Source organism: Camelus ferus, chromosome 2, assembly GCF_009834535.1.
Source record: "Camelus ferus isolate YT-003-E chromosome 2, BCGSAC_Cfer_1.0, whole genome shotgun sequence".
Classification (NCBI taxonomy): Eukaryota; Metazoa; Chordata; class Mammalia; order Artiodactyla; family Camelidae; genus Camelus; species Camelus ferus.
Genome location: NC_045697.1, coordinates 49,387,173 through 49,413,596, shown reverse-complemented (window position 1 = coordinate 49,413,596; position 26,424 = coordinate 49,387,173). Strand labels below are relative to the sequence as shown.

Genomic DNA, 26,424 nt, shown 5'->3' with positions numbered 1-26,424 from the left:
GAGGACGGCATCCTCCCTGGGCTCACAGATGTCTAGATAGCAGGTGAGTGGGAGGACAACACTCATTAGGGTATCCAGTTGTTCCACTGTCCATTCATAACCCATCTGAAACCAACCCTTAAGCCCACATCGAAGAACCTAATGTTAACGACCTGATGGGGCCCATGACTCTGGGTTTGCCTCCTTGGGCAGATCTTGCCCCCTTCCCTGGCTTGGGGTACACACCAGGGAGCACAAGATCAGAAATCCATCTGTTATCCTAGGCAACACAGCTGACTGCGCCACTAAAGCAACAGCTGCCCAATAACAGTCTTAGATTCTGTCAACTTTAGTAACATAACAGTCAGTTACTTTGCCAGCAAAAAAATTTTATTTGAGAATGGCCACAGGAATTACAATTCAGGATATGCGAACTATGGTGGATCATAGGCAAATCCAGAGAACAAGGAAGGTGAGTTTGCTTTTATAGGGAAGAGGTGGCAGGGGGAGTTGGGAGGGATTGTAATAATGAGAGTTCATTGGAGGAAGGTGGGAATCCAAAGTACGGAGGCTTCTCATTGGTCAGGCAGCTACAGTCTGATTGGCTGTGCTGTCATCAGACAGAGAGTTTTCTTCTCCCTGTTGGATAGTAGAGCAGGCAACACCTTCCTGTCTGAGATGTCCGTGTCTGCCGCTTGCTGTTTGGAGTAATTGATGATTGGTGGGGTGGGGGGGTGGGAGCTCCCTTTACAGGCCTGTCTTAGCTCCAATTTTAGCTGAGGTTTCTTTAATTTCATAATTCCTTAGCTAAAGTGGTAATAAATAACCAAATTGCCCTTGGCTAACTCCTAGCAGAACAAGGTAGTATATGCTGGCAGGAAACACTGCTTGTTGCACATGGATAAATTCCCCTGGGGAGGAAGAAACTCAATTACATAAAATCAGGGAACGAGTAGACTGGTTACAAGTTTCATGCAATTGCCCATGGTCCTTCAATCTGTTCAGCTGGCCGTCTTCAAGCCTAGATTCATAGTTCAGGACAGTTACCCAAACTGGATTTGTCATATTACTTTTAATTTTGCTTTGCAAAATCATTTTTAAACTTTGTATCTGTTGCCTGTCAAATATCTCCAGAAATGATGCACCAAACAGAATGATGTGATGTTAGCTCAACGCTTTGAGATGATCTCCAAGGCTTACAACCTTGAGAAGACATGAACCTAAGATTGGGAGATGCCTGAGCCCCCCTCCTATTACCTTCCTTGCTCAAATGTGGCCCCTGTGGTTTCCAAATGCTACTTGCCCTTTCCCCCTCAGCATAACTCTCAGGAAAGCTCCTTCCCAGCCCTGAGGGACACACACAGGCAAAAACATTTCAACCAAAATAAACAACCTGATGCTGCATCAGAGATGTTTTTCGAGAAAGATCTTGAGCAAAACAGAGAAGTGTGAAAATGGATAAAGCAAATCTGATTTTAAATGGAGTTGTGGGGGGAGGGTGTAGGTCAGTGGTAGAGTGTGTACTTAGCGTGCATGATGTCCTGGGTTCCATCCCCAGCACCTCCATTAAAAATAAATAAATAAAAACCTAATTACCCTCCCTCCCCCTGCCAAAAAACAAACAAACAAAAAATGGAGTAGGGAAGCCAAGAAGGGAGTGTTCTTACCCCTGGCCTCAGCTTGTACAGCCAGCAGGAAGAAAGGCTTCCACATTTCCCAGTAACAGCAAACTGACCATCACTTGTAACCGATGTGAAACTGCAACAACCCTGAACTCTTGTTCTCCTCTGATGACCTTTTGTTCAAAACAACGCTCCCCAGTTTCCTCCCAGAGCCTAATAAAAGCCACCCTTCCCTTTGCTCCTCACACTTGCCTACAGCTTGCCACAGTTTGCTTGTCCAGCATTGCAGTTCCTCTGCTATTCCCAAATACACTCATCCTTGCTTAATAATAACTGTTGTTAATTTTGTTTAGGTTGGCAGACTCTTCCAGAAGCACTTCATAATGAACAAAGAGGTCTCACCCGCTCATCTTTCTCAGGTGAGATATGACAACATAGCTACCAGTAACAGCGAGAAGCTGGGAATAAAGCCCGAGGATATGGCTTGCCCCCCGGGACCAGTGATCTTGGAGTTGTTCAAGCCAGGAGAGAAGAAGCTAAGAGAAGTTCAAGGTAAGCCATGAAGGAAAGCAAATGCAAAACGCCTATTACCCACTTCACCAAAACAAGCTCCATCGTGATCCTCCTGCTCCCACTTTACAAGGTTGAAAAGTTTAATGAGAAAGGAGGCAGTTTTGATCACATAATAAAATATAATCTTTTCACTTTATTTTTTTTAAGTGCAGCTCTTCAGAAATTTCAGTTAAAAAATCATCTGTAAGAGAAAAAAAATACACTTAATTCAAACACTGATTTTTAATATTCCCACGATAAATGAATGGCCAAACAGGTTCTAGGTTTAAAAACTCCAGGAAATCCTTGTAATAGGAAAAGGTGATCATACTAAGTGAAGTCAGTCAGACAGAGAAAGACAAATATATGCCATCACTTACGTGGAATCTAGAAAAATGACACAGATGAACTTATTTACAAACCAGAAATAGACTCACAATCATAGAAAACAAACTTATGGTTACCAAAGAGGAAAGGGAGGGGGATAAATTTGGAATTTGGGATTAACAGATACACACTGCTATATATAAAATAAACAACAAGGACCTACTGCAGAGCACAAGGAACTATATCCAATATCTTGTAATAACCTATAATGGAAAAGAATCTGTAAAAAAATACATATATGTATATGTATAATTGAATCACTGCTGTACATCTGAAACACTGTGTGTCAACTATACTTCAATAAAAAATTTAAAAACTTTTTAAAGTTAAAAAAAGAAAAGGTGAACTGTTGGTAGGTGGCTGCTGAGAAGGTTCGATTTGAGGGAGAGCAGAAAGGACTCCTGCTTTTATCCTCACGTCTTCCCTCTCACCTATGGACTCCCTGATGCCTGAAATAAATTCTGTGAGTGTCCTCAGTTCTCCAGTGTCTGTCTGATGCTGCAAAGGAGCCAGGCCTGCCTCCCTGTTACTTTGGAGACACGTAAGTCTCACCAGATATTTGCCCTCTGTGTAAGCAAAGAAGTAATAGCTTGCCTGGAGGGCAGGTTTTAATAAGGGGCCAAGGGCACTGGGCACCAGACTAGCTTTCATACAAACAATTCATACAAAGAAACAGCGACATTAACCTGACACAAATGACAGCTATACACCAGATGCCTGCCAGAAAATATGTACGTATAAATGTTAAGGATGCTACTATCTTCTAGGAGAAATACCAGCACACATCCACTTCTCCCCATCGCCCCCTCCCCTCCGCCAAAATAAACTTTAGCAAACCTTCACAGTACAGGTGAATTTCACTCTCCTGCTTTTAACCCGGGTTTCTGATCCTGGTCATGTACTTCTCTGGGTTGGCAGCACTCATTACCGTAGTATAAATTGTGTAGCTGAAAATAATAAGAGGAATTTGAATATGCACATCATTTTCTCTAATATTCCAAAAAGGGAAAAAAATCCCAAGCCTTTCCCTAAAACTTGGGACCTAGGACAAGAATACAAGTAGAGACCCACATATGTATCAGAATATTGAAAAGTTATAATTCAAGCAATCACATAAGGTGTGTTCCTTCCTCCTATTTTGACTACACTGTAAGGCCAAGTTCAAATTTAAAATTCTCAGACTCCTCAGCGTTCCACATTGTGGCAGTGAGGGAGAGCCGGCCTTGGCCTTCAGCCTTGCTCTGCGTACTCTACACGTGGCATGTGCATGGACACCTCAGCCTTTGCATCTAGGCTTCACGCACAACCCCCAGCAAACAGCATCCCTTGTCCACCCACGACAGCATCAGGAGAACACTACCCAGGGAGGCGGGCCACACAGGCCCTGGAAGTGGCTTTGGCGCTGTTCAGGCTGAGAATTCCAGGGTCCCGGGCACTTGGGCCAGACTCTGAGTCTATTACTTATATCATGGGAGAGTCCAAGGAAGCCCAGAGCTTTAGAGGTTAAAGCTCAGGGATCAAGACAGGGGATCCGCCTACCCAGATTTAAGGATGAAAAGTACAATGTCACTTATTCAACATTCTGCAGAGCAAGAGGCCCGAATAACTTGAGCACGTGCACACACACACAAGGGCCCCTTCCCTTCCCTCTTTCATCTACCTCTTGCCCTGGACACCAGCTGGGATGCATGCTCAAAGCATCGAGAGTGGGCTTGTTTAGGAATAGGCGCTGGCACCCCACAGCTGAATCATACACCAGGCTGAAGACAGCACTATAAGCACGTGCAGAGCTCGTCCAAGGGTCACAAAGGTTCCCTGAAAAGGACCTCACGTGCTCATCTACCTTATTCATAATTCTGTTCTCCATCACTGTTTTATTATTCTCTCTGCTTATTGCCACTGCATAGGATGGAGTTCGACTACCGGTGAGTGTAATTTTGTAGCACAGCACAAGGGGGCAGCATAGAGCTTAACTGCTTCTGTGCAGACATTTCAACTAACCTCAGGCACTGAACAGCTTAGTTGATGGTAATCATTAGCCTAAAGGGTCTGAGAGTCAGGGATCTGTGTTAATTCAGGCTCATGTGGTGATTACCATTTCAATGCATTTCCTCTTGAGTTTTCAATTATACAATAGGGAAAAATGCTACTTGGTAAACTGTTCATAATTTTTAACAATTCTATTTCAACAAAACATGTCAGATGTTACTTAAACACTCACAGCCTTTAACTCAGTAATCCTACTTCTGGAATTCAGCCAAGGAAAGCAATCCAAAAGCAGGGTTAGGGTGGGTGGGGTGGGAACGTACAAATGTGTTTATCCAGAGTTTTAACAGAGGAAAAACTAATGACTGGTGAAATTGTAAGGGCTGTTCACAGCATGGAAAAAGCTTTATTAAAACAAATAACTATTTGATTATACTACTCATATTTAAAAGATATATTCATCATTTATAGAACTATTTTAAAACCTGAAAGAACACAAAATAGGTTTTTAGCTCCTATTTTTTAAATGACTATTAAAAGGGCAAAATTGTGCCCTACTGGCAGGGCTCAATGGTGGGCTGGGACTGAATCCTACAGGCTGGTGAGAGTCAATGATTAAAATGTAGGAAGTTTATGAGCCACCTGTAAGCTTGAAATAGGCCAGGTGGGAGCATTTAACCTTGGACATCCATAGATGCTACAAATCAGGAGTCTTGTTCTTGCTCTCTCTGCCCTCAAAAAGCTAGTTCCCTAGCACACCACTGGGTACCATCTGCAGCCCACGCAGCTCATTTGTTACAGTAGGAAAACTCTGACTAATTTGTTCCCTGTATTGTGCTGTTAGAATATGGTTTATGGAATTAATCTTTTAGCAATAACTTTTTTTTTAAAATCACGACCTACTTACAGAAAAAAATTTCAAAGGGATGTACTCCTATTATGGTGCAAAGTGCAAAGGGTAACACCAGTTTTGAAAATGTCGTTGTACCTGAGGAATCTTCAAGCACCCATATACAAAAGTTAGTCTAGAGGCCGTCAGGAAAACTGCTATTTTATATTTGAGTAAAAGAGGATCATTTCAAAGAAAAAAAAAATCAGTTGGGTATTTGAGACTAGAAGTCACTTTACAAGTTTCATCTGTGTGAGGCTATTTCTTGAAGAATACCACTTTGATACTCTTGTCTTTGGAGAAAGGAGTGAGGCTGATGAGAAAGTAGGAAATGCTGGGTTTGGGGATTTATTGGAGAAAAAGAAGGATATAAGACTGTCTTGACTTGCTTCCTCTTTTATTTTAGCCCTACCTCACTAAGTAAAAGAAGGTTCCTAATGAGCTGGTCTTGGGGGAAGATGAGGCACTCAGGCAACACCTCGAGGGGGACGGGACGTGAAGAGGGGGCTGTTGGCCTATTCAGCCTCGCTGTGATGGTGACGGGGACCCTCAGGGCCTCCTGCACAGGTTTAGGGGTGGCTGTAACTAAGCTTCCTGTGGCAGTGGTAGCCACAGCCCCGTGGTTCACCTCAGAAATGTAGAGGGAGAAATCCCAGCTTATGGACCCGGGAAGCCATTGCTCCCAGAATGCTACTATCAAAAGCACAGGCTAAAAGAGAACCATTAACTTAGGTACTGAACCATCTGCGAAATGGGCACAGAGGTAGCAGAAAACTCCCTGGGAAGATAAAGGAAAGCCTAAAGTTTAGTTCTAACAGCGCAGTTAAGGCACCCACAACCTGAGAAGGCAGTCTCCTAATTAGCAGCAGGATTTAGGATGAACACGCCATGCCCTCCTCCTTCTCCATCACTCTGTCCTCCTTACCTTTGTTTTTCTCCATGTACTTCCCACCTGACTCAGGATACATTTGTCTATCTGCCCCTCCCTGCCTCCTTCCCACTCCCTGCCAGTAGAACACTAGTTCCAGGAGAGAAGAGACTTTGTTTTGTCACTGCTGTAGCCACAGCACCTAGAAAGCCTGCTCTGTGGGCGCATCAGATCCCTGCTGAGCTGGAGTGTGTGAGAAAGTCTACTGTGCTGGGGTGATGTATGAACAGATGTGCTTAACATGTCACTTACTTGTTATAAACCGGAAACACTGACAAAACCTGCATAGGAAAAATTGTATCAAAAGACTATTAAAAATTCAAAAAGATACACACACCCCACTGTTCACAACAGCATTATTTACAGTTGTCAAGATATGGAAGTAACCTAAGTGTCCATCAACAGATGAATGGATAAAGAAAATATATACACACAATGCAATATTACTCAGCCATAAAAAAGAACAAAATTGTGCCATTTGCAACAACACGGATGGACTTGGAGTGCCATACACTAAGTGAAGTAAGTCAGACAGAGAAAGACAAATACTGTAATGATATTACTTATATATGAAATCTAACAAATAAAATGAATTAGTGAATATAACAAAAGAGAAAGAGACTCAGAAATACAGAGAAAAAACTAATGGTTACCAGTGGGGAGAGAGAATCGGGGAGAGGCAAGATAGGGGTAGAGGACTAAGAGGTACAAACTACTATGTATAAAATAAATAAGCTGCAAGGATATATTTACAACACAGGGAATGGAGCCAATATTTTATAATAACTATAAATGGAATATAATCTTTAAAAACTGTGAATCACTATGTTGTACACCTGAAACTTGTATATCAATTATACCTTAATAAAATAATAATAATAATAATAATAAATAAAAAACTATTGAAAGGTAGGAGAAATCCATGCAGAGTATCTATAGGAAGAAAATAACCACTTAACATTTTGGTGTATCTTGGGGTGACAGAGTTACAGACTTTTGAATCTTTTCTCTTTTTTCTTTTAAATAAATAAACATATGTTCCAATGAAACCATTTTTTTTTAATATGCAGAAACACCCAGGTGAAGATGGACACTTTAACCCACACAGTGACAAGCTCAGAAAAGGTCATTGGGCTTTTCTTTTACATGTTTTCAACCAGGTAAAACTTTAACATTTTTATCTACCACATCTGATTTCAGAGGAGAATTTTTTTTTTTAAATCACTATTGACAAAGACACCCAACATCCTGGGTAAAAGCTAGACGTGGTGACACAAGTTACCTGGAAGAGCGCCTCCAGGCTGAGGTTTGCCTGGCCAGTGGCATTAAGGGCTTTGATGGCAGGTGTTCTGCAAGGACAATGGTCAGAGGTCACCTGGTGCGTCAAGAAACCCTAAATCCCATCGGCTCTCATTTTGGGAGGCTCCATGCAATGCCTAGCCTCATTGTCTCCCTCTTCCCCAAACAGATTCTGGCCCCCATGCATGTTTCCTGCCTAGTCCCAGACCTCCACGGTGGAGTTAATTCAACAGCCTGGCCCAGTGGCCCCAACTGCTCAAGGAATCCAGGATGATGAAAATGTTTGCTGTGAACTGAAGAGTTGTTACCAAACACATGGGTCAGTAAAGCCAAGGAAAAAGATAAAAGTACTTGCTCTTTGGAGACACACTGACTTATAATGATAGGATTTTCAAAATTAGAAAGGAAATTAAAGCCCCCAGCTGGTTTGTTTATTTATTTAAGTATGGGAAATGTTTTCTTTCTAAAAAAACTCTACATAGAAAACTACAAATCTAGTTCTAGCCTTTCCTTTTACAGGTGGGTGAGAGACCCAAGCGGCCACCCCGTGAGTCATCAGCAGAGCTAGTGGTGGAAGCTAGTGGCTCCTGACCCTGAGGCCAGAACCAACCTCATCCTCCCAACACCGACCAGCTGCCAAGAAGCTCCCTGCCATGCTCTCCACCACACACTACACTCTTCCATCCTCGCTAAGGCACTGGCCAGGGGGCCCAGGTATATTTTCTGGGAGGGGACAGCACCTGTAGTCCTCTCCAGTCCCTGCAGCAGGAGGGGCACATTCTCCCGACCACAAGAAAACACTGCAAACCAGAAAGTGTTCAGAGCCTACCTCCGGTCGTCTCCTTTAGGCACTGGCTTCCAGTGGTCATAATTTGTCTCCACTAGGAACCACCTGCAACAGAACACATCCTCCTGTCTTATTCAAGGTCATTTGAGACATAAAGAAAAAGTATAAAAATTTAAAATGCCTCTAATTTCACCAATTAAAAAAAAAAGTTACCGAAACGAAATGACCAGAGCCTACTGGTCTACTTACGCTCCATTTAAAGGATCTAGAGGCCAAATATCTGCTGGGCCACCTCTGTTCCTTGTTATGACCACTCCCTCCTTGGGGGTCGTGCCACCAACAATGTAGTAAACATCAGCAATGAGGGGAGTCTTGGCCAGTTTGTAAACAGCTGCTTCAAAGTTTTCTGATTCACTCAGGGTCTGAACAAAAAGACAGACCTGCATTAGCACCATCGTACATGGCAGTTACCCACACCAACTGATGGACAGATGGCCCAAAGCACATTCTGCTATATTAAGTCATGGCTACAGCCTTGAACTGCTCTGACCTCATCCTCTTATCATCAGGGCTGCTGAGATGGAGGAAGCCTCAACGGAAAGTCAAAAGCAGCAGGATTTTTCTCACAAAAGAAGAGAACTTTGACAAGTTCTAGGCCCGGCTCACCAAACACGGGCCGCACGCTTTCGAGGCAGGTCACCCTCGCAAAGGACTCCCCATTTTCTCTGTTCATTTGTTCTTTCAGCAGGTATTTCTTGAATGCCAACAATGTGCTAGACACTGTGCTGGTGTGGGGACAGAGCCATGAATATGATGGATCCAGTCCTGATTCTCTCCAAACTTCCAGGGATGGAAGTAGAGTCAACAGCTAATGGTGACACAGTGTAATGAGTGTCAACACAGGGGAAGGAGCTGCTGTGGGAAGTGCAGCAGGCGAACCCATCCTCACCAGGCCATTGAGGAGGCATCCCCAGGGAGGAGTCGCATGAGCTGAGGTCAGAGAGACAAACAGAAGTTAGACCAGTGAAAGCGGTGGGGTGGGGTGGGGTGGGGGTGGGGGAGGGAGCTGCAGCTTGGTAGAACAGATCGGCAAAGGGTTGGAGATGAAAGACAGCATGCTACAGGAGAGCAGCGAGCTTAGCTGGGCTTCGTGAACACTTCCACTGGTCTGCAGCAGGGATAGTTAAGAGCACCATTTTCCAAATCCTCAGCTTCCACGTGTCACCTTCCTCAGGCTGATCTGCTCAAGAACGTCCTGGGTAGAGGGCCTGTCCCACCTGCACCTTCACCATCGCTCTTCTACCACTTTTTGAAAGTACAGGATGGGTGAGCAGGATGGCTGAATACTGCCAAGACTCAATGTCCAGGGTGGGGGTGGGGAGAGGGTCAGACAAAAGAATGATTTAAAAGACCGGTGTCTGCAAAGGTACCATTTCAACACCACACACTATTAACCACCGCAAACTTTGTGGACTTTTCCTCACCTTACACATACTGCTGTTAGGATGGGGTGTTTAGACTTCAGTTGGTTTGTTGTGAACTCAGCAAAATTGTAAGTGAGGCAACAGGAGTGATGAAACTTTTTTTATGAATTATATTCCCTATAGCATCCCCCAACTATCATCAAAGAATTCATTGCCTCTAACAGAATTCTATCGAGAACAAAGCAAATGAACATTGGTAAGAAATACCAAAGGCAGTGGTGACTGATTTCATTCACCCAAGTGGCAGACTCAGGGCAAGACAGGTACCTCATCTGTCTCAGGGATCAGAGGAAAGGGGCATTGACTGCTAATGGATACAGGGTTTCTCTTTAGGGGAATGAAAATGTTCTAAAACTGATTGTAGTGATGGGTGTACAATTCTGTGAATATACTAAAAACCAGTGAGCTGTATCCTTTAAATAGATGAACTGTATTGTATGTGAGTTGTATGGCGTTACTGAAATTAAATATACATCTACCTATGACCCAGCAATTCCACTCTTAAATACTTACCCAACTGAAATGGATACATGTTTACAAAAAGACTTGTAAAAGAATTTCTACAGAAGTTTTATTCATAACAGCTCCAAACTGGAGACAATCCAATGTCTACCAACAGGAAAATGAATAAATTGTGGCATATTCATATAATTCAATCTTCTTTAGTAACGAAAAGGAATGAGCAAGTGATACAAACAACTGGATGAATCTGAAAAACACTGCACTGAGTGAAAGAAAAAGCGTCCATGTACTATGATTTCATTTATATGAATTCTAGAATAGACAAAACTTTCTGTAGTGACAGAAGTCAAAGAGTGGTTCCTGGTAGGGAGGCTGGGTGTCAGAGGAGGCTGGAAATTGACTAGAAAGGAGCACTAGGGAGATTCCATGGAAATGTGGAAATGCTCTGTATCTTGTTTTGTTGGTGGTTACATGGATGGATAAATGAGTGTGTACAATTGTCAAAACACATTGAACTAAACCCTTAATATCTCGCATTTCATTGTATAAATTATATCTAAATTTTTTTTAAAATCATTTTGGGAAAAGGCAAGGGGGAGGGGCAATAGAAGGGTAGGAGAGTAAGAGGTGCAAAGTATTAGGTATAAAGTAAGCTACAAGGCAGCATTATTTACAACAGCCAAGACTTAGAAGCAATCTAAATGTCTACCAACAGATGAATGGATAAAGAAGACGTGGTAAGTATGTATGTATGTACGTACACACACACACACACACAGTGGAATACTACTCAGCCATAAAAATGAAATAATGCCATTTGCAGCAACATGGAATGACTTAAAGATTACCATACTAAGTCAGACAGAGAAGGACAAATAAGTGATATCACTTAAATGAGGAATCTAAAAAAATGACAAAAACAAAGTTACAAAACAGAAAGAGACTTACAGACATAGAAAACAAACCTATGGTTACCAAAGAGGAAAGGGGGGTGGGAGAATTGGGAGTCTGGGATTAGCAGATACAAATTACTATGTAACAACAAGGTCCTACTGTGTAACAAAGGGAACTATATTCAGTAACTTTTAATAACCTATAATGAAAAAGAATATGAGATATACATATGTATAGTGAATCACTATGCTGTACACTATAAACTAACAACATTGCAAATCAACTATACTTTAATTAAAAAATAAATAAAATAAGCTATAAGGATATACTGTACAACATGGGAATATAATCAATATTTAATAACTAAATGGAGTATAACCTTTAAAAATTGTGACTCATTATATTGTACAACTGTAACTTATATAATGCTGTCCAACAACTATACTTCAACTTTTTTTTAATTGATAGTTTAACCTAAAAAACAATTGCAATATTTCATTTAGGTGTCCTCTTGAGAAATCTCTGCACAACCTGCCAAATGCATTTTCTTGGCTGAATTTATCTTTTTTCCAATAGAAAATTGACAATCACATGCTAATAGCTAAATATATGAAACTTCTCAGTCTTATTCATGTCATTCTCCTTTAAAAAAATCATTTTCATGTTTAGATTCCACTGGATAGATTTAAGTTATAGTTTTATTTTTAAATGTCAACATATTACAATACACTGGATTTTTTGCAGGTTTTTAATCTTATGATGAAACATTTTAGAAATCATCTTAAAAATGTGTGAAGACCCAATCCAAAAATGGGCATAAGACTTAAACAAGCAATTCTCCAATGCAGACATACAAATGGCCAATAGGCACGTGAACAAATGCTCAATATCACAAATTATCAGATAAATGCAAATCAAAACTACAGTGAGGTATCACCTCACACCAGTCAGAATGGCCATCATTCAAAAGTCCACAAACAGTAAATGCTGGAGAGGCTGTGGAGAAAAGGGAACCCTCCTACACTGATGGTGGGAATGCAGTTTGATGTGGTCATTATGGAAAACAGTATGGAGATTCCTCAAAAAGTTAAAAATAGATTTACCATATGATTCAGTAATCCCATTCCTGGGCATATATCCAGAGGAGACTCTAATTTGAAAAGATACATGCACTTCAATGTTCACAGCAGCACTATATACAATAGCCAAGACATGGAAACAACCTAAATGTCCATCAATAGATGATTGGATAAAGAAGCTGTGGTATACTTATATAATGGAATACTACTCAGCCATAAAAAAGAATAAAATAATGCCGTTTGCAGCAACATGAATGGATCTGAAGATCGTTATCCTAAGTGAAGTAAGCTAGAAAGAGAAATACCATATGATATCACTCATATGTGGAATCTAAGATTTTTTAAAAAGCCACAAATGATCTTATCTACAAAGTAGAAACAGACTCATAGACATAGAAAACAAACTTATGGTTACCAGGGGGAAGAGGGGAGGGAAGGGACAAATTGGGAGCTCGAGATTTGCAGATATTAAGTAGTATATATAAAATAGATAAACAACAATTTCTTCTGTATAGTACAGGGAATTATATTCAATATCTTGTAGTAACCACTAATGAAAAGGAATATGAAAATGAATATATGTATGTGTATGACTGAAGCATTATGCTATACACCAGAAATTGACACAACATTGCAAACTGATTATACTTCGATTAAAAAAAATTTTGTGAAGGATGCATAGTTTGTCAGCATTTTTAGGGACCATTCAAGTAAAAAGGTTAGGAGAACTCCAAGTCCAGAGGGGCCTCATCATTTAGAGCAGGACAAGGGATGGCCCAAAAGGCCAAAGCTGGGCAGGGCCAGATTCCTGTACCAGAGATGTGCTCCTGCTTTCTATGGTCAGATTACAATTTATATGTGGCCTGGAACTGTGCTAACGGGCATGGATAGCAGGTGTTCCTTTTGTTATGTGTAGAGCTACCTTCTAATGCATTTGTTTTGCTAATGCAGATACTTGCAAAATGAGATTAAGATTTTGCAACTGGAGATTCTAAAAGAAGGGCACATCTATATAGAAAAGCATACTATCTCTTATCTCAATCAGCAATTTTTTTGTTTTTTTTTAATTTATTTTTACCTCTTTTTTTCTTAAGTATCACTGAATTATAGTGTTAGTTCCTGGTGTACAATGAAGTGACTCAGTTATGTATTTCTTATTCATATTCTTTTTCATCATGTTTTATTACAAGGTATTGAATATAGTATGCTGTGCTATATGGTAGGACATTGTTATTTACCTATTATATATATATTTATTTGTATCTGCTAATCCCAAACTCTGAATTTATCCCTCCCCCCTTCCCCTTTGGTAACAGTAAGTTTGTTTCCTATGTCTGTGAATCTGTTTCTGTTTTGTAAATAAGTTTATTTGTACTATATTTTAGATTCCACATGTAAGTGGTATATGTTTGTCTTTATCTTACTTTAACAATCAGCTATTGAGATAAGAAAACTCCAGCCTATGACAAAAATCCTCTCCTTGGCCAAATTCAAGCCAGGCTACTCAGAGCCCTCTTCTCAACTATGCCTTAATCGTAACATGTAAAGACTTGGACAAAGACTATCATAGCTTCTAAGAGCTCAAGGCCGCATCCCTAAGATGACCCTACCTGCCTTATAGTGTCTGCCGGAAAAAACTCAAGGCTTCCCAAAGAATTCAGCCCATACCTGGAGATATGTGTCCCAGCAGTCTCTGCTGGAGGGCAGGAGACTGACTTTCTTCATATGGACAAACCCTCCTTTCCACTTTTCCACTTCTGACTCTACTGTGCTCCCCTCACTGTCCCTTTAAAACACCCAGTCCCCTCTGTACAAATTGAAGTTTGAGTTCCGTTCACACTGGACATTTTTCCCTATTGCAATATTATCCTACTGATAAAAATCTGTTCTTACCACTTGAACTAGTGTCCTGCTTTTTCTTTGATCCTTATTAAGAGAGGTGATATGCATTTTGCAAACCTTTATTTGTTTATTTTTATCAGGAGCTTCTTACATTGAAAATAACACTGTTAAATGACACCGAGCATCACAACATGAACACGGTTTGGGAGATGACACCAGGGTGAGGCGAGCTCGACAGCAAATATACTCACAGTGCGGATAAGCCAGCTGATCAGGGAGTGTCTCTGAAACAGGGCAGCGATCACGTTCTCCCACCACCAGCCTTTATCTGCTGAGATGAGGAAGGAACAATAGGTACAGACTCAAATTGCTGCCCCAGAGCCACTTTCTAAGTTCCTTAAATCTTGTTTCTTTCCCATCATACAAGCTGATGGGGGAGACAGGTTGGTGGGCGAAGAATGATTTTACTGGCATCTAGTTTTCAACGATGAAGTGCAAATTTCATGGCAGTATATAAACCTGTGTGTGTGTGTGTGTGTGTGTGTGTGTACAATCATACAACCTTTACCCGGAAACAATGGTAATTATGTTAAAGGAAATCATTCTATTTATTACTTCACACAAAATAAAACTAGGTAGCTATCAAGAGAAGTAGGAATGGTCTTCCCCCAGCTTCTGCAGACCTGGCTCCTGGATCATGTGAGTCAGGCCCTAGGCAGGGCCCCATACCTGTAATACCAGCTCCACCCCCTCCTTCGTTCTCTATCACATCTTCTGGTTTTACTTTCTTGGCAGCACCTATCACTACCTGAAATCATCTTCATCACTTACCTGCCCACTGCCCATCTTCCCCCACGAGGACGGAGGCATGTAGTGAGGTAGGTGTTCTATAACTTCTGTTGGGTGAGTGAATGAAGCACTTGGATAAAATCGAACAGGGACATGGCTAAAAATGCTTGGGAGTTTGTTTTGATTACCTCGTTCGTTGCCAGAAACTGTAAACTTGTGTGGACTCTGACCAGTCCATAATCCTACATAGCCAACGAAGGTGGTTCCTGTGAACGCAACCTGAAATCAAGAGATAAGGCATCATCTAAGCACTCCAGCCAAAGGCACACTGAAATCACCTGTTTTGCCCCACAATTTCATGGATTTTTCTTCTACGTTCCAACCCACTAGAATGAGAACTTTGAAATAGCCTTCTAGAAGATTTAACTTTGGGGGGCCAAGGATAGAAGTCTGTGGATCTGTGACTTTGGATGAGAAAAAAGGTACATCTTTATTTTCACTAACCTCTAACTGAAATGAGTGCACGCAAGGACGCGTGGAGTTACTGCACTGCCTGGGGTTCAGTCACCAGGAGAAACCGTTGGGATTTTCAGACCTAATGGCTTTAGACATGATGTACACACACATCTTGAAATAGCATTCATACTTATTACTACTCTGAATTTATGGTAGTCATTAGACTCATTGCTAAAGTTTACCAGCTAATGTGTTAAGAAAAAGTGTAATATTAAAAGGATATGTATATTTCAACATAACTGGCTTTCTTTGTGATCTCATGCATTTTATGTATTTATAAAACATTATTTTGAGAAGGGATCAATAACCTTTATCAAAGGGGTCCATGCACAAAAAAGTTAAGAGGCTTCACGCTGGAAGTAGCAAATGGACTCCAATTAAAAACCTTGTGTTGACTCAATTATAAGAGATAAATATCATGCATCTTACAAACTCTGTGAAGGGGAAACAAGTGAGACTTTATCAGTAATAATCACATTTAAATTTTAAATAGGAAAAAATTCCTTTACATACATCTTTCATTTAATCCTTACGATTATTCCATGAGTTATTGAGATCACTCCCACTTTTTTTTTGTTTTTTAAATTTAAAATTTTTTTTTCTTTTTTTTTGGCTTTTTCCTTCTTTATTTTTTTCTTTTTCTTTTTTCACTCCCACTTAAAGAAATGAGCTCCTATCATTGTAAGACACCACTATATACCCCAGAGGAGAAAAATCAAACACTATCAATTATTTCAGATACCAGATGTCATTTTTCAAAGAGGTACTTAGATAAGTGTCCAGCTTATACTGTTCAATAAAGATGAACTATTTTATATTTTGAGAAATGAATGGACCTAGGTTAGTTTTTTCCTAGAAAATTGAATTTTAAGTCAGTACCTTTTCACTTGTTTATTTCTACCTTGTCTGGTTGTAAAATAAAGTGGCTAAATTACAAGGGAAAAATGCAGTGGCCTTAATTTTACAAACGACCTCTTCCTCTAGACTCATTGAGGGCCTTCCCCGAATCCTCCTCATTTCCATTCACAGCAGTAAAATGGGAGTAAGTGCCTCGCTAGTAAAGCCTTCACAAAATGTAACTCCAGGGGAGAAAAAGTAATCATTTTGGTCACTTCATTTGCATGGTGCACTGACCCGCACATTAGTGTCACTCTTGAAGAGCTCAGCAAATTAAAGTTACGAAAAATCAAAATCACGTTGTAGTTTCTAAGATATTTTATATTACATAATCATAAATTAGAAGATAGAATTTGTAAGATATTGTATCTTTTAGCTTTGAAAAACTGTCTTTATTTCTAAATATCTATGCTTTCCAGGTGTCTGTGCCAGGTCATTTAATATAAACAAACCCTTAGTTGCAGCAGGAGACTCTAATTTACAGCCTAAGGCTGGGATTTGGGGAGAAAGCTCCTCGGAGGCTAAAGACCTGGGTTTGGTCCCACCTCTGCCACATTTCCCCAGGTGATTTGGAGCAAGCTCGTCTCTGTAAGGCCCGGTGCTTTCATCCAGAAAATGAGGATGGAGATGTTGACTGGAGCCTGCCTCACAGGGCTGACATGAAGATCAAAGGGGGTCCTGTATCTGAAAATGCCTTCAGAATTATGAACACTAGACAAGTATAAGAGCTTAATCATTGGGTTTTCAATTTAGCAAAACAATTTATTGGCTAGGAGCCCTCAGCAGAAAGACGATACCCAAGTGTAAACTACTGAATTTGAAAATAGTAATGTGAGCGCTGAGAAAAGCCACACCAATAGGTTATTCCCCATGGGAGCCTCAGGGTAAACAGAAATAAACAGAGCAACAACTCTGGGTGATGGTGAATCTGGAGGGAATAGCTGAAATTATTTATTTTTATTGCATTTAATCCTTTTGTCGATTTTTAAGAATTTCTGCTCCCTATAGAATAATGGAGAAAGGCCTAAAGCAGTAAATGAAAATAATTGCTGTCCCCTCATTCAGTAATAATTACTAACATTTTAATCATTTCCTTTCAGAATTTATTTTGCTTAGTATGTCATTGCTGCCACTTAAAACCATTTTAGAAGTAAATCTTTGGCTAACAAATCAAATTGGTAATAGTGGGTGAAATAAAGGAATGAAACCGGGAAAGGAGAAATTTTCACCTTAAATATTTTTGCACTGTATGAGTGTTTAATAAGAAACAGTTTTTGTCTGTAAAAGCAGGTAACTAAATGAGTACTTAGTAAATGAGTTTCTAATATTTGTGACTCAACCCCTAAATGCAAAGAACAAACGAAATAAAGTCCTATCCTTCAACAGTGTCCCCCAAAGCCAAAGCCTGACTTTTGCATGCTCTGTTCTGTCTCATGGCAATGACATTCATTGTGTACTCAGTGAACATAGATCAATGCTGTCCTCGAGATACTTACACAGAAATGTGCCAGTAGTAAACAGTAGATTGTACTTTTAAAGAAACTATGATGAAGATGAAATGATCTGAGTAAAATTGTTTTTAAAGATCAAAATAAGACAGTGGTATGTGTCAATCATACTTTTAGAGTGAAGGACCACTTATGATCTGGCCACTATTTATCAAGCATTGATCACATGCTTTGCGTAGATTACTTCATGTAACCTCTATAACTATCTCCATAAAGTAATTATTAACCTCTCTGAGCTGGTCTGAAAAATGAGTTTAAGTAATACCCCAAGTTCACAAAGGAAGTGACAGTAGCAGGATTCAAACCCAATTAGATCCCAAAACTGAGTGTTCCTAGCCATTACTTTACCCAGCCACTCCTTATTCTAGAAGAGACCTGACACAGGAAAGCAGAGGAAAGAGCTGACTTACCATTATAAGTGGACAATTGATCATACCCCCCATTCCCCGAGATTTCCCTACGGAAAACTGGTTGACCTCTCTGTAAGCAGATACTCAATAATAATAAATGACTCTTCTTTCTATAAGCATACTTATGTAAACCTCTCTTGTGGTTTTGTTTTTCCAGGAGTTTGATATTTTTTGTATCTTAAATTAATACACTTCAGCTGCAGACGATCCAAGTGACAGCTAACTTGAGTTAGCAAGTTTCTCTGATTTCTTGAATCTTACACTGTACAGACTATACCTGCCCATTCTTTAAGAACTGCACATCCATTGTCAAGTTGCGTAAGAGATTTCCAAAAGCATAATCCAGATTCCGGCCATGGTAAATGTGGCCTCTGGAGTCTTGAGCCACAATACTGGTGCAGAATCTGGGGAAAGGGAAAAATCCAATGTGAATGAATAAGAAAAACAAGAAAAAGGACATGAGTTTTTCATTTTTAAAATAAGTCCTCAGAGTAAAACAGTTTTTCTTCCTTATAATGAACACACATGCACAATTCAAGATGAAAAAGACAACTGTACACAACTCAATAGTGTTCATCCAGTGTTACTGGACTTTTGCCCTCTGTACACGTGACATTGAAAACATACTGGAAGAGAATTTCATCTTAAATCTAAATCTGAAACGGACCCATTCTGGGCTCACCTAGACCACTGAACTTCGTTCATTCCTCTGCTTGGCAGTTTGTAGTCTCTTTAACACACCCTTCAAAGCTGGCTCAAGTCCAACCCTCTCTGCCCTGAATTTCTCAGAACAAGTACAATGGCACCAAACCATTCTGTTCCACAAACTGCTTCATCTTGTCTCCTTGGGAAAAAGGTGAACTATTTAGCGTCTTGGCACTTTTCCTGTCCCCCCTTGAGCTCCCTGCCCAGAGCTATTAAGAGAAATGGACCTTTTAAGAACTCCTAGCCAGAGAGATGCATTTTAAGGGAAACAAGAAGTTTGTTAAGATGTTTAAATGTGCATATTCTCTGAGACTATGTAATGCTTGGTGAAAAAAATATTTAAATAAATCATGTTCAATTCAGGGACAGGGGAAAAATATGTACACATACACACACACAGAGGAAATATCGTGAAGGATGGATGGTCATTTCTGAGTAACAGGACTGTGCTTAATTTTCTTTATACTTTTCTGTACTTACTAATTTTCTATAATGATTACATATTACTTTTATAATTAAGAGAAAATAAATGTTACTTAATTTTTTGTGTGTGTTTAAAAATGGAAACTTGGTCAGGTTTTAATTTTTTTCCAATTTTTTCCATGATCTTCAAAGAGTTCTTGTCAAGAAGGGAACTGATCAAACACTGGAAGTAGCTAAAGCTCGGGGGAAGGGTATAGCTCAGTGGCAGAGCACATGCTTAGCATGCACTAGGTCCTGGGCTTAATCCCCAGTACCTCTGTTAAGAAAAAATAAATGAATAAATCTAATTACCAACCCCACCTCCACAAAAAAAAAAATAAATAAATAAATAAAAATGAAGTTGGTAGACTCTCTTGCAAAGGTGATTTTTCAAAATCAGCAAGACAGCAATTCTTCTGTGTTATGCCCAAAAGTTTTGGTGTGAGGTAGCCAACAAGCACAGGGGATAAATGGGGGAACCAGGCTCCGCTTTGGGAGAGGCACTGCAGTGCGCGGGGGACATGTGCTTTTAGCAGCAGCTCTGACAACTCACCATGCACCTAACTTTCAGCAAGTTGTCCCCTTTGAGGTTTGGTTTCCACATCACAAAAGGTAATACCATCTCCAGTACCTCATACCCAGTAGACTCAATAAAGGGTAGCTAGTTTTAATCAGATTCAAAAAGCCTTATACCAGCAATAAAGACAAAACATTTCCTTTGTTAATGCTAGTGGAGTCTGAGGGTGCTTTTTCTTAGCAGGCAATTCAATATACATCTTAGTATCACACCCCAAAGTTAGAATGTTTTTACTAGAATTTTTGCTTTAGTCAGTTGAATACAGTGACTAACAAAAGAAGGTGTAAATGAAAATGTTGATTTTTTTCCATTGAGAAAGGCACATGTCAGAAGAGGAAACAAGATGGTGGTAGGAGATGAGGAATGGCAAAATTAACTGAGGTCATTTGAAAAGCACTTTAACACATGTGTGTCTTATTTGTGTCTTAAAACATTTTCCTGAAAAGGAAGGCAGCAACAGTGCTTCTTAACTTTCTTTGCCTAAGTGTTCTGGGAAGATGCCAGGAGGCAGTAAAGCTTCATTATCCAAAGAAAAATAAATTTATACCATCTTTTGGCAGCCAGAAGCCATAGGTATCTACAAGGTGTTAACTAGATGAGACTGGTCTGGTGGCAAAACAGTAATTCCTTCAGACTGAAACCAAGTCAAATCTCTTCATTCCAGGACCTGCTACCAAGCCAACAGACTTGAGGCCCCCCCTGGACTTGGCCTGGGATCAGCCACACAGTGCGTATTGCTTTCACCTGGGTGCGCCACAGTTCATGCCACCCCGCGTACTAAATACAGTCTGGCCCTATCAGCCAGAACAGTGTTGCCTGTGACCCCAGCCCTGGAGGCAACAGACTCGGAAAAACGACTCCTGATCGCTAGCCGTGAGGAACACGGGGAGGGGGGGTGATAAAAGCAGGGGGGTCAAATGAGTGCTGAGACTACCCCCTGCATTAGAGGGCTGGAGGGCCATTGGTTTAACTCGAGGGTCCAGCCAAGAGTGGGATCAGTTCTCAAAACTTCCTAGAAAAGTACATGTTGGGCAGCGTTTAGAAAGTGGGATGCTACCCAGATTGGTGGAGGGAGAAAAGGGGACTTCACACAGAGGAAGTTCAGTGTTGAGGTCAGAGAAGCTGCTTTCCTTCTCGAAGCTCATAATCTTCTGCTCGGATATATCTAGACAAGCAGAGGAAGCACTGGAGGTTTCTGGGGAGCCCGGTCACCACCCCGTTTTTGTCACACTGAAAACACGTCTCCTCCCACTCAGATGTAGCAGGAATCCCTGCCAAGTCTCAAATTAATCCGCGCAAGCACGGGGCACTCACGCGGTGGACTCATAGACTAGGTTGAGGAGGATGCAGTCCGCCAGCTGGAAGTTCAGGGCATCGCACATGCCGCGGATCTCGCCTATGAAGGGTTTCGGCAGGAAGAGTTCCAGCATCCTGACTGTCTTTCGGATCAATTCGAGGACCCACTTGGGGACATTATCCCTAGAAACAAAAAACCACGAGGATGTCTGATCTGCTCAGAGTTTGGAGGGGTGCGAGCGTGTCTGTATTTGGAGGGGGGGGGCCTAAATTTCTCATCCTTGGGGGTGACTGTTAGTTGCCTCCTTTTCCCGGAGAGCTGACAGCCCAGGCCTCTCCGGCATCATCCCAAACGCCAGCGTCCAGGAGAGAAAAGAACACTCGGAGAGAGGGAAGTAGGGGGACGGAGAGTGGTCCAAAGGGGTGGGTTTCGGGGCCGTGAGGCCTGCTGGGAGCGCGTAGGCTGCGTCCCCCACTCGGTAGCTGAGCAGCTGGGGCTAGAACCCATGTCCTACCCTGATCCAGAATGGCTGGTGGACGGGCGTGCCACTGGTGACACCGAACCTGAAAGTCAAGCCAGCTGCGTCGGTTCATTCCCAGCCCCGACGTTGCCTAGAGCAGTAGCACCTGCAAGTTCTGGTTCCCACCTCGCCTGCACACTCCAGACGCCGGGGGTCGAGGCGGCCCTTGCGAAGGGCAAGGCAGTCGCAGAGGGAAGGAAGTCACGAGTCTCAGTTTGAAGCACACTGGGCTTTCCCGCACTCCGAACCCCGCCGCCAGTGTCCCTGCAGCACCCCCTCGCCTGCGCTCACCCGACGATGTGCGCCATCGCGGCATGCAAGAAGTCCGGGTCGAAGTGCTGCAGCACCGGCAGCCAGCGCAGCTCCGGGGCCATGTCCAGGCTCACGTTGAAGAGCGGCGGGGCTTGGGGCGAGGCGGCGGCGGAAGCCCCGGCCCCGGCCAGCAGCAGCAGCAGCGCCAGCGCCGGGCGTGCACTCGGACCCGCGCTTCTCATAACTCCTGCAGCCACTGCCGGCTCCTGGGGGAAGCGCTGGAGGAGGAGAAGGAGGAGCCCTGGCGAAGCCAGGCGGGCTGTAGGCGGAGCCCGCGTGCGGCTGGGTCCGCCTAGTCACCCGGGACCCGGCATGACGAGACCGGGCACCTCCCCTGTCAAGCATCTGCGCTTCCTTCCTCCTCCACCAGTGCCCCCATTCACCCCTCCCCGGCAGCAGTCTCGAGTCCGGCCTGGCTCTGGGTCCTAAGGAGGCGCTAAATGCTAAATGCGTCCACCGCTTCTCACTCCCACTCCCCACCCCATTCACCCACGTGGGTCTAGAGAGTGTAAACTGTGGCCTGGAGAAAATGATTTTCAGCCGCGAAGAGGAAGCCTGGCCAGTCCTACCGTGGTAGAAAGGGACGCTCCACCCCCATCCCACTCCCCCAACCCCCACACTCCCATTTGCTCTTATTTAAATTCTTCTGAATTTTACAAGGGAAAGGAGAGCTTTTTCAGTTCAACACTCCCTCTTCTTTTCAGTTTTTTTTTTTTTAAAGCTAAAAAGGTAGTGAATTTTACGTGCCAGATGTTTTTGCCCACTCTGTCTCACAGAACCATCAAAACAAGCTAAAAGATAGGTTCTACTAACTCATCCCTGTTTTCCTGATGGGGAATGTTATGTAATTTGCCCGAAGTCACAGGGCTGGTGAGCACTGCGCTAGCCTCAAAGCCAGGCTATCAGAATCCAAGCTCCACCTTCACAATCATTAAGCTGAAGCATCCTCACCTTTTGGGGATCCCAACTTGGGAGACAAAACGTATTAAGTATTAGGAAAATCACCAGACTTAGTAAGACTGGGACGTTCTTTAATGATTAACACGGTCGTTTGTGGGTAAAATAGTGTGGAGGAAACTTGGAAAGTTCATTTTTTAAAAGTACCCCCTCTCCCCAACTGGAATACGCCATCACTACCTTTGACTTTTCCCCCATTTTAATGGGCTACGTAAAATGGGCTACAATTTTAAGGTTCCCATTTCTTCCTGGTCGTTCTATAAAATTTAAGTCAAGACCCAGATCTTAATTAGCTCATTTGCAAAGCCTGAGTAACAGCAATTGCCCGATTAAGGCACAGGTGGATTGAGAGAATCACCAAGGGGAGAGATCAGCTGGGTTCAGAGAGATGCGCTTCCATTAAAAAAAAAAAGTGACTTCCCTCACTTTAAGAATGATATTAAAAAGATTAAAATTAAAAACAAATAAGGGATTTTAAAAACAACCATGATAAAGTGTATTGAATGAGCAAATCTACAGTGGTAAAAATCGGTGTTATACACAAGCTTAGCTAAATATAATTTCATGTAATTTATTCATCTACTGTTAAAAGGTTATACATACGCTATAGGACAGTGTGAAATGAAGATTTCAAGGGAGATTTGGAATTTCAAGACTATGAGCTCTCTCTTTTCTGCTGCTTCTGTGCTATGTGGATTTCAGGGATGCTATATGCTGATTCGAGGAACTGAGACTTTCTACCAAGCGGCAGAGAGGAACTGAGGCTTCTTGCTAACAGCCATATGAATAAGCCGTCTGGGGAGTGGATCCTCTAGCCCCAGCTAAGCCACTCAAAGTTCCTCACCCACAGAAACTGTGAAATAATGTTTATTTCTTTAAGCCACTTAATTTTATGGTAATTTGTTATGCAGTAATAGATAACTAATACAGATCTAGGTATTTCAAGTGGAGTGGTATCAAACAAATACCTAAAAATGTGGGTGTGACTTTGGAATTGGAAGTCTAGATGGATAGTAGTTTGGTGGTTTCTTACAAAACTAAACATACTCTTATTGTAGGATCCAACAATCACTCTCCTTGATATTTATCCAAAGGAGATGAAGACATGTTCACATAAAAACCAGCACATAGATATTTATAGCAGCTTTATTCACGATTGTCAAACCTTGGAAGCAACCAAAATGTCCTTTAGTAGGTGAATGGATAAACTGTGGTACATCTAAATGATGGAATATTATTTACCAGTAAAAAGAAATAAACTTTCAAACCATGAAAAGACATGGAGGAAATTTAAATGCATATTACCAAGTGAAAGAAGGTAATCTGAAAAAGCCACATACTGTTATGATTCGAATTCTACAATATTCTTGAAAAGGAAAAACTCTGGTGAAAAGATCAGTGGTTGTCAAGGGTTAAGGGGAAGCAAGAGATGAATAGTCAGAACAGGGGTGCTTTTTAGGGCAGTGAAACTACCCTGTATGATACTGTAATGGTCGATACATGTTATTATACATTTGTCCAAACCCACAGAGTATACAACACCATGAGGGAGCCCTTTGTAAACTAGGGACTTTTGATAATGTGTCAGTGTAGATTCATCAGTTGTAACCAATGCACCACTCTGACATAGGATGATGATAATGCGGGATCCTACGCCTAGGGGGAAGAGCAGAAGTATTTGTGATATCTCTGTACATTCTGCTCAGTTTTGCTGTGAACTTAAAACTGCTCTAAAAAACAGTCTATTAAAAATTTAAAAAAATTTTTTAAAGAAACCCAGGACTGTTTTTTAAAATTCCCAGATCCAAAGTATATATGGGAACTTAGTTTATCACAGAGATGGTATTGCCTATCTGTGGAGATACTTGCAACATAAGTAATTGACAAATAATTGGTATCCAGAATATATAAAGACCCCCTGCAAGTCAATAAGAAAAAAACAAACCAAAAAGCTATTAAAGAGGAAAATCAAATGGCAAAAAATCCATGTGAAACAACTCAAACTCACTAGTAACCACTGAAATGCAAATTAAAACAATGATACCATTTCACCAACAACAGATTATCTAAAGTTCTAGAGTCTAATAACACCAAGTGTTGACATGGATGCGCTAAAATCGGAATTCATATAAGTTATTAGGAATGTGCAACTCAGCATTGCCTAGTAAACCTGAAGACTCATGGACCCTATAACCCAGGAATTCCATTTCTAAGCTTCTATGTAAACTTTGGATAAAGAAAAGACTCTAAGACATATACCAAGGAGACATATACAAAACTTCATTGGGGCAAGATTTTTAAATAGCGAAAATGCAAAAAACCTAACTGCTCTTCAGGAGGGTAATGATAAATTGTGGATTTATGAATAAACAATGGGAAACTATTATAACAGTTAAAATGAAAGAATCTTCATTTATCCAGAATCTAATGTTGTTATACAGTCAGCAAAAGAATATATACAATGACACCATTTATGTAAAATTTTAAGATACTAAATGATACATTCTACTACACACACACATACACACACATGTACATGCACAAAAGTATTAAGAGAAAAAAATACATAAAGGAATAATAGGCATCAACTTCAAGACCGTGGTTATCCCTGAGAAAAAGGAGGAAATGGCTGGGTAGGGCTTAAGTTGCAATCTTAATGTTCTATTTCTTTAAAATAAAAAAGAATATGGTAAAAACTAACACTCAACAAATCTAGGAAATGTATATGTTTCATTTTTTGATGTTTCTAAAAATCACAATTAAAATAGTAAAATGTTTCTAAAATTTTTAAAAAGAGAAAGATTTAAGTATCCTTAAAACAAGAAGTTGTGAAATATCATAATTTATTCTTTAGTTTCTGTGTAATTCTTTTATATTTCCCCTTCTGTAACATTTTCCAGAGTTAAGTTCCTATGTCATCTTTAACTTTCCTTTACCCTTTGGCCAAATTCCCTTTTAAAGCACCCCTGGATCTGATGTTAATATTTAAATTACAGAAGTAGTAGGTACACTAAAATTGGATCTTGCTAATAAGAATGGGACTAGCAGTATTTTATATTAAAAAAAAAACTAGACCATTGGCATTCTTGATTCAAAGGTCTTCAGATTTGGATTGAATCACACCACTGGCTTTTCTGGTTCTCCAGCTTGAGGACAGCAGATCATGGGTCTTCTTGGCCTCCATAATCTCCTGAGTCAATCCCTGTCATAAATCTCCCTATATAGATATTATCTATCTATCTATCTATCTATCTATCTATCTATCTATCTACCTATCTATCTAC

General features: G+C 41.0%; 2 protein-coding genes and 1 long non-coding RNA gene across 4 annotated transcripts in view; 1 reads left to right on the top strand and 2 right to left on the bottom strand.

The window, feature by feature from the left end:
- The window catches only part of PPEF2 (protein phosphatase with EF-hand domain 2), a 41,396-nt gene extending 39,064 nt beyond the window's left edge, over window positions 1–2,332 (bottom strand). Inside the window, exon 1 of the mRNA XM_006176321.3 lies at window positions 2,197–2,332. The gene's annotated coding sequence lies outside the window, so the exon portion shown is untranslated. The remainder of the gene's footprint in view (window positions 1–2,196) is intronic.
- Window positions 348–22,436, bottom strand: NAAA (N-acylethanolamine acid amidase). Of its 2 annotated transcripts, none has more exons than XM_032457842.1 (11): window positions 22,163–22,434; window positions 21,369–21,533; window positions 18,588–18,714; window positions 15,168–15,258; window positions 14,442–14,521; window positions 8,679–8,851; window positions 8,472–8,534; window positions 7,626–7,692; window positions 6,596–6,624; window positions 3,378–3,487; window positions 348–2,355 (listed from the first exon to the last, which is right to left on the bottom strand). In XM_032457842.1, the coding sequence occupies exons 1-10, from the start codon at window positions 22,363–22,365 to the stop codon at window positions 3,412–3,414; spliced, it is 1,074 nt and encodes a 357-aa protein (XP_032313733.1). In that variant the 5' UTR covers window positions 22,366–22,434; the 3' UTR covers window positions 348–2,355; window positions 3,378–3,411. The 2 variants fall into 2 exon arrangements, with proteins under 2 accessions (XP_032313733.1, XP_006176382.2); XM_006176320.3 differs by having other exon boundaries at window positions 2,287–2,355; window positions 14,442–14,518; window positions 22,163–22,436.
- Window positions 7,144–8,465, top strand: LOC116656848. The gene is made up of 3 exons (XR_004311846.1): window positions 7,144–7,503; window positions 7,812–7,961; window positions 8,162–8,465. It is a non-coding gene; the product is annotated as an uncharacterized LOC116656848 (long non-coding RNA).
- Window positions 22,437–26,424: the final 3,988 nt, after the last annotated feature.

Bases quoted from the DNA above. Each gene is read 5' to 3' on its own strand.
- NAAA (XM_032457842.1), bottom strand. From the start codon at position 22,365: ATGAGAAGCGCGGGTCCGAGTGCACGCCCGGCGCTGGCGCTGCTGCTG. The intron at 15,259-18,587 runs GTATAGTCTGTA...TCTTGATTTCAG, and splicing joins AGTTCTTAAAGAATGGGCAG to GTTGCGTTCACAGGAACCAC. The intron at 7,693-8,471 runs GTAGGCTCTGAA...TTGTCCTTGCAG, and splicing joins CCTAAAGGAGACGACCGGAG to AACACCTGCCATCAAAGCCC.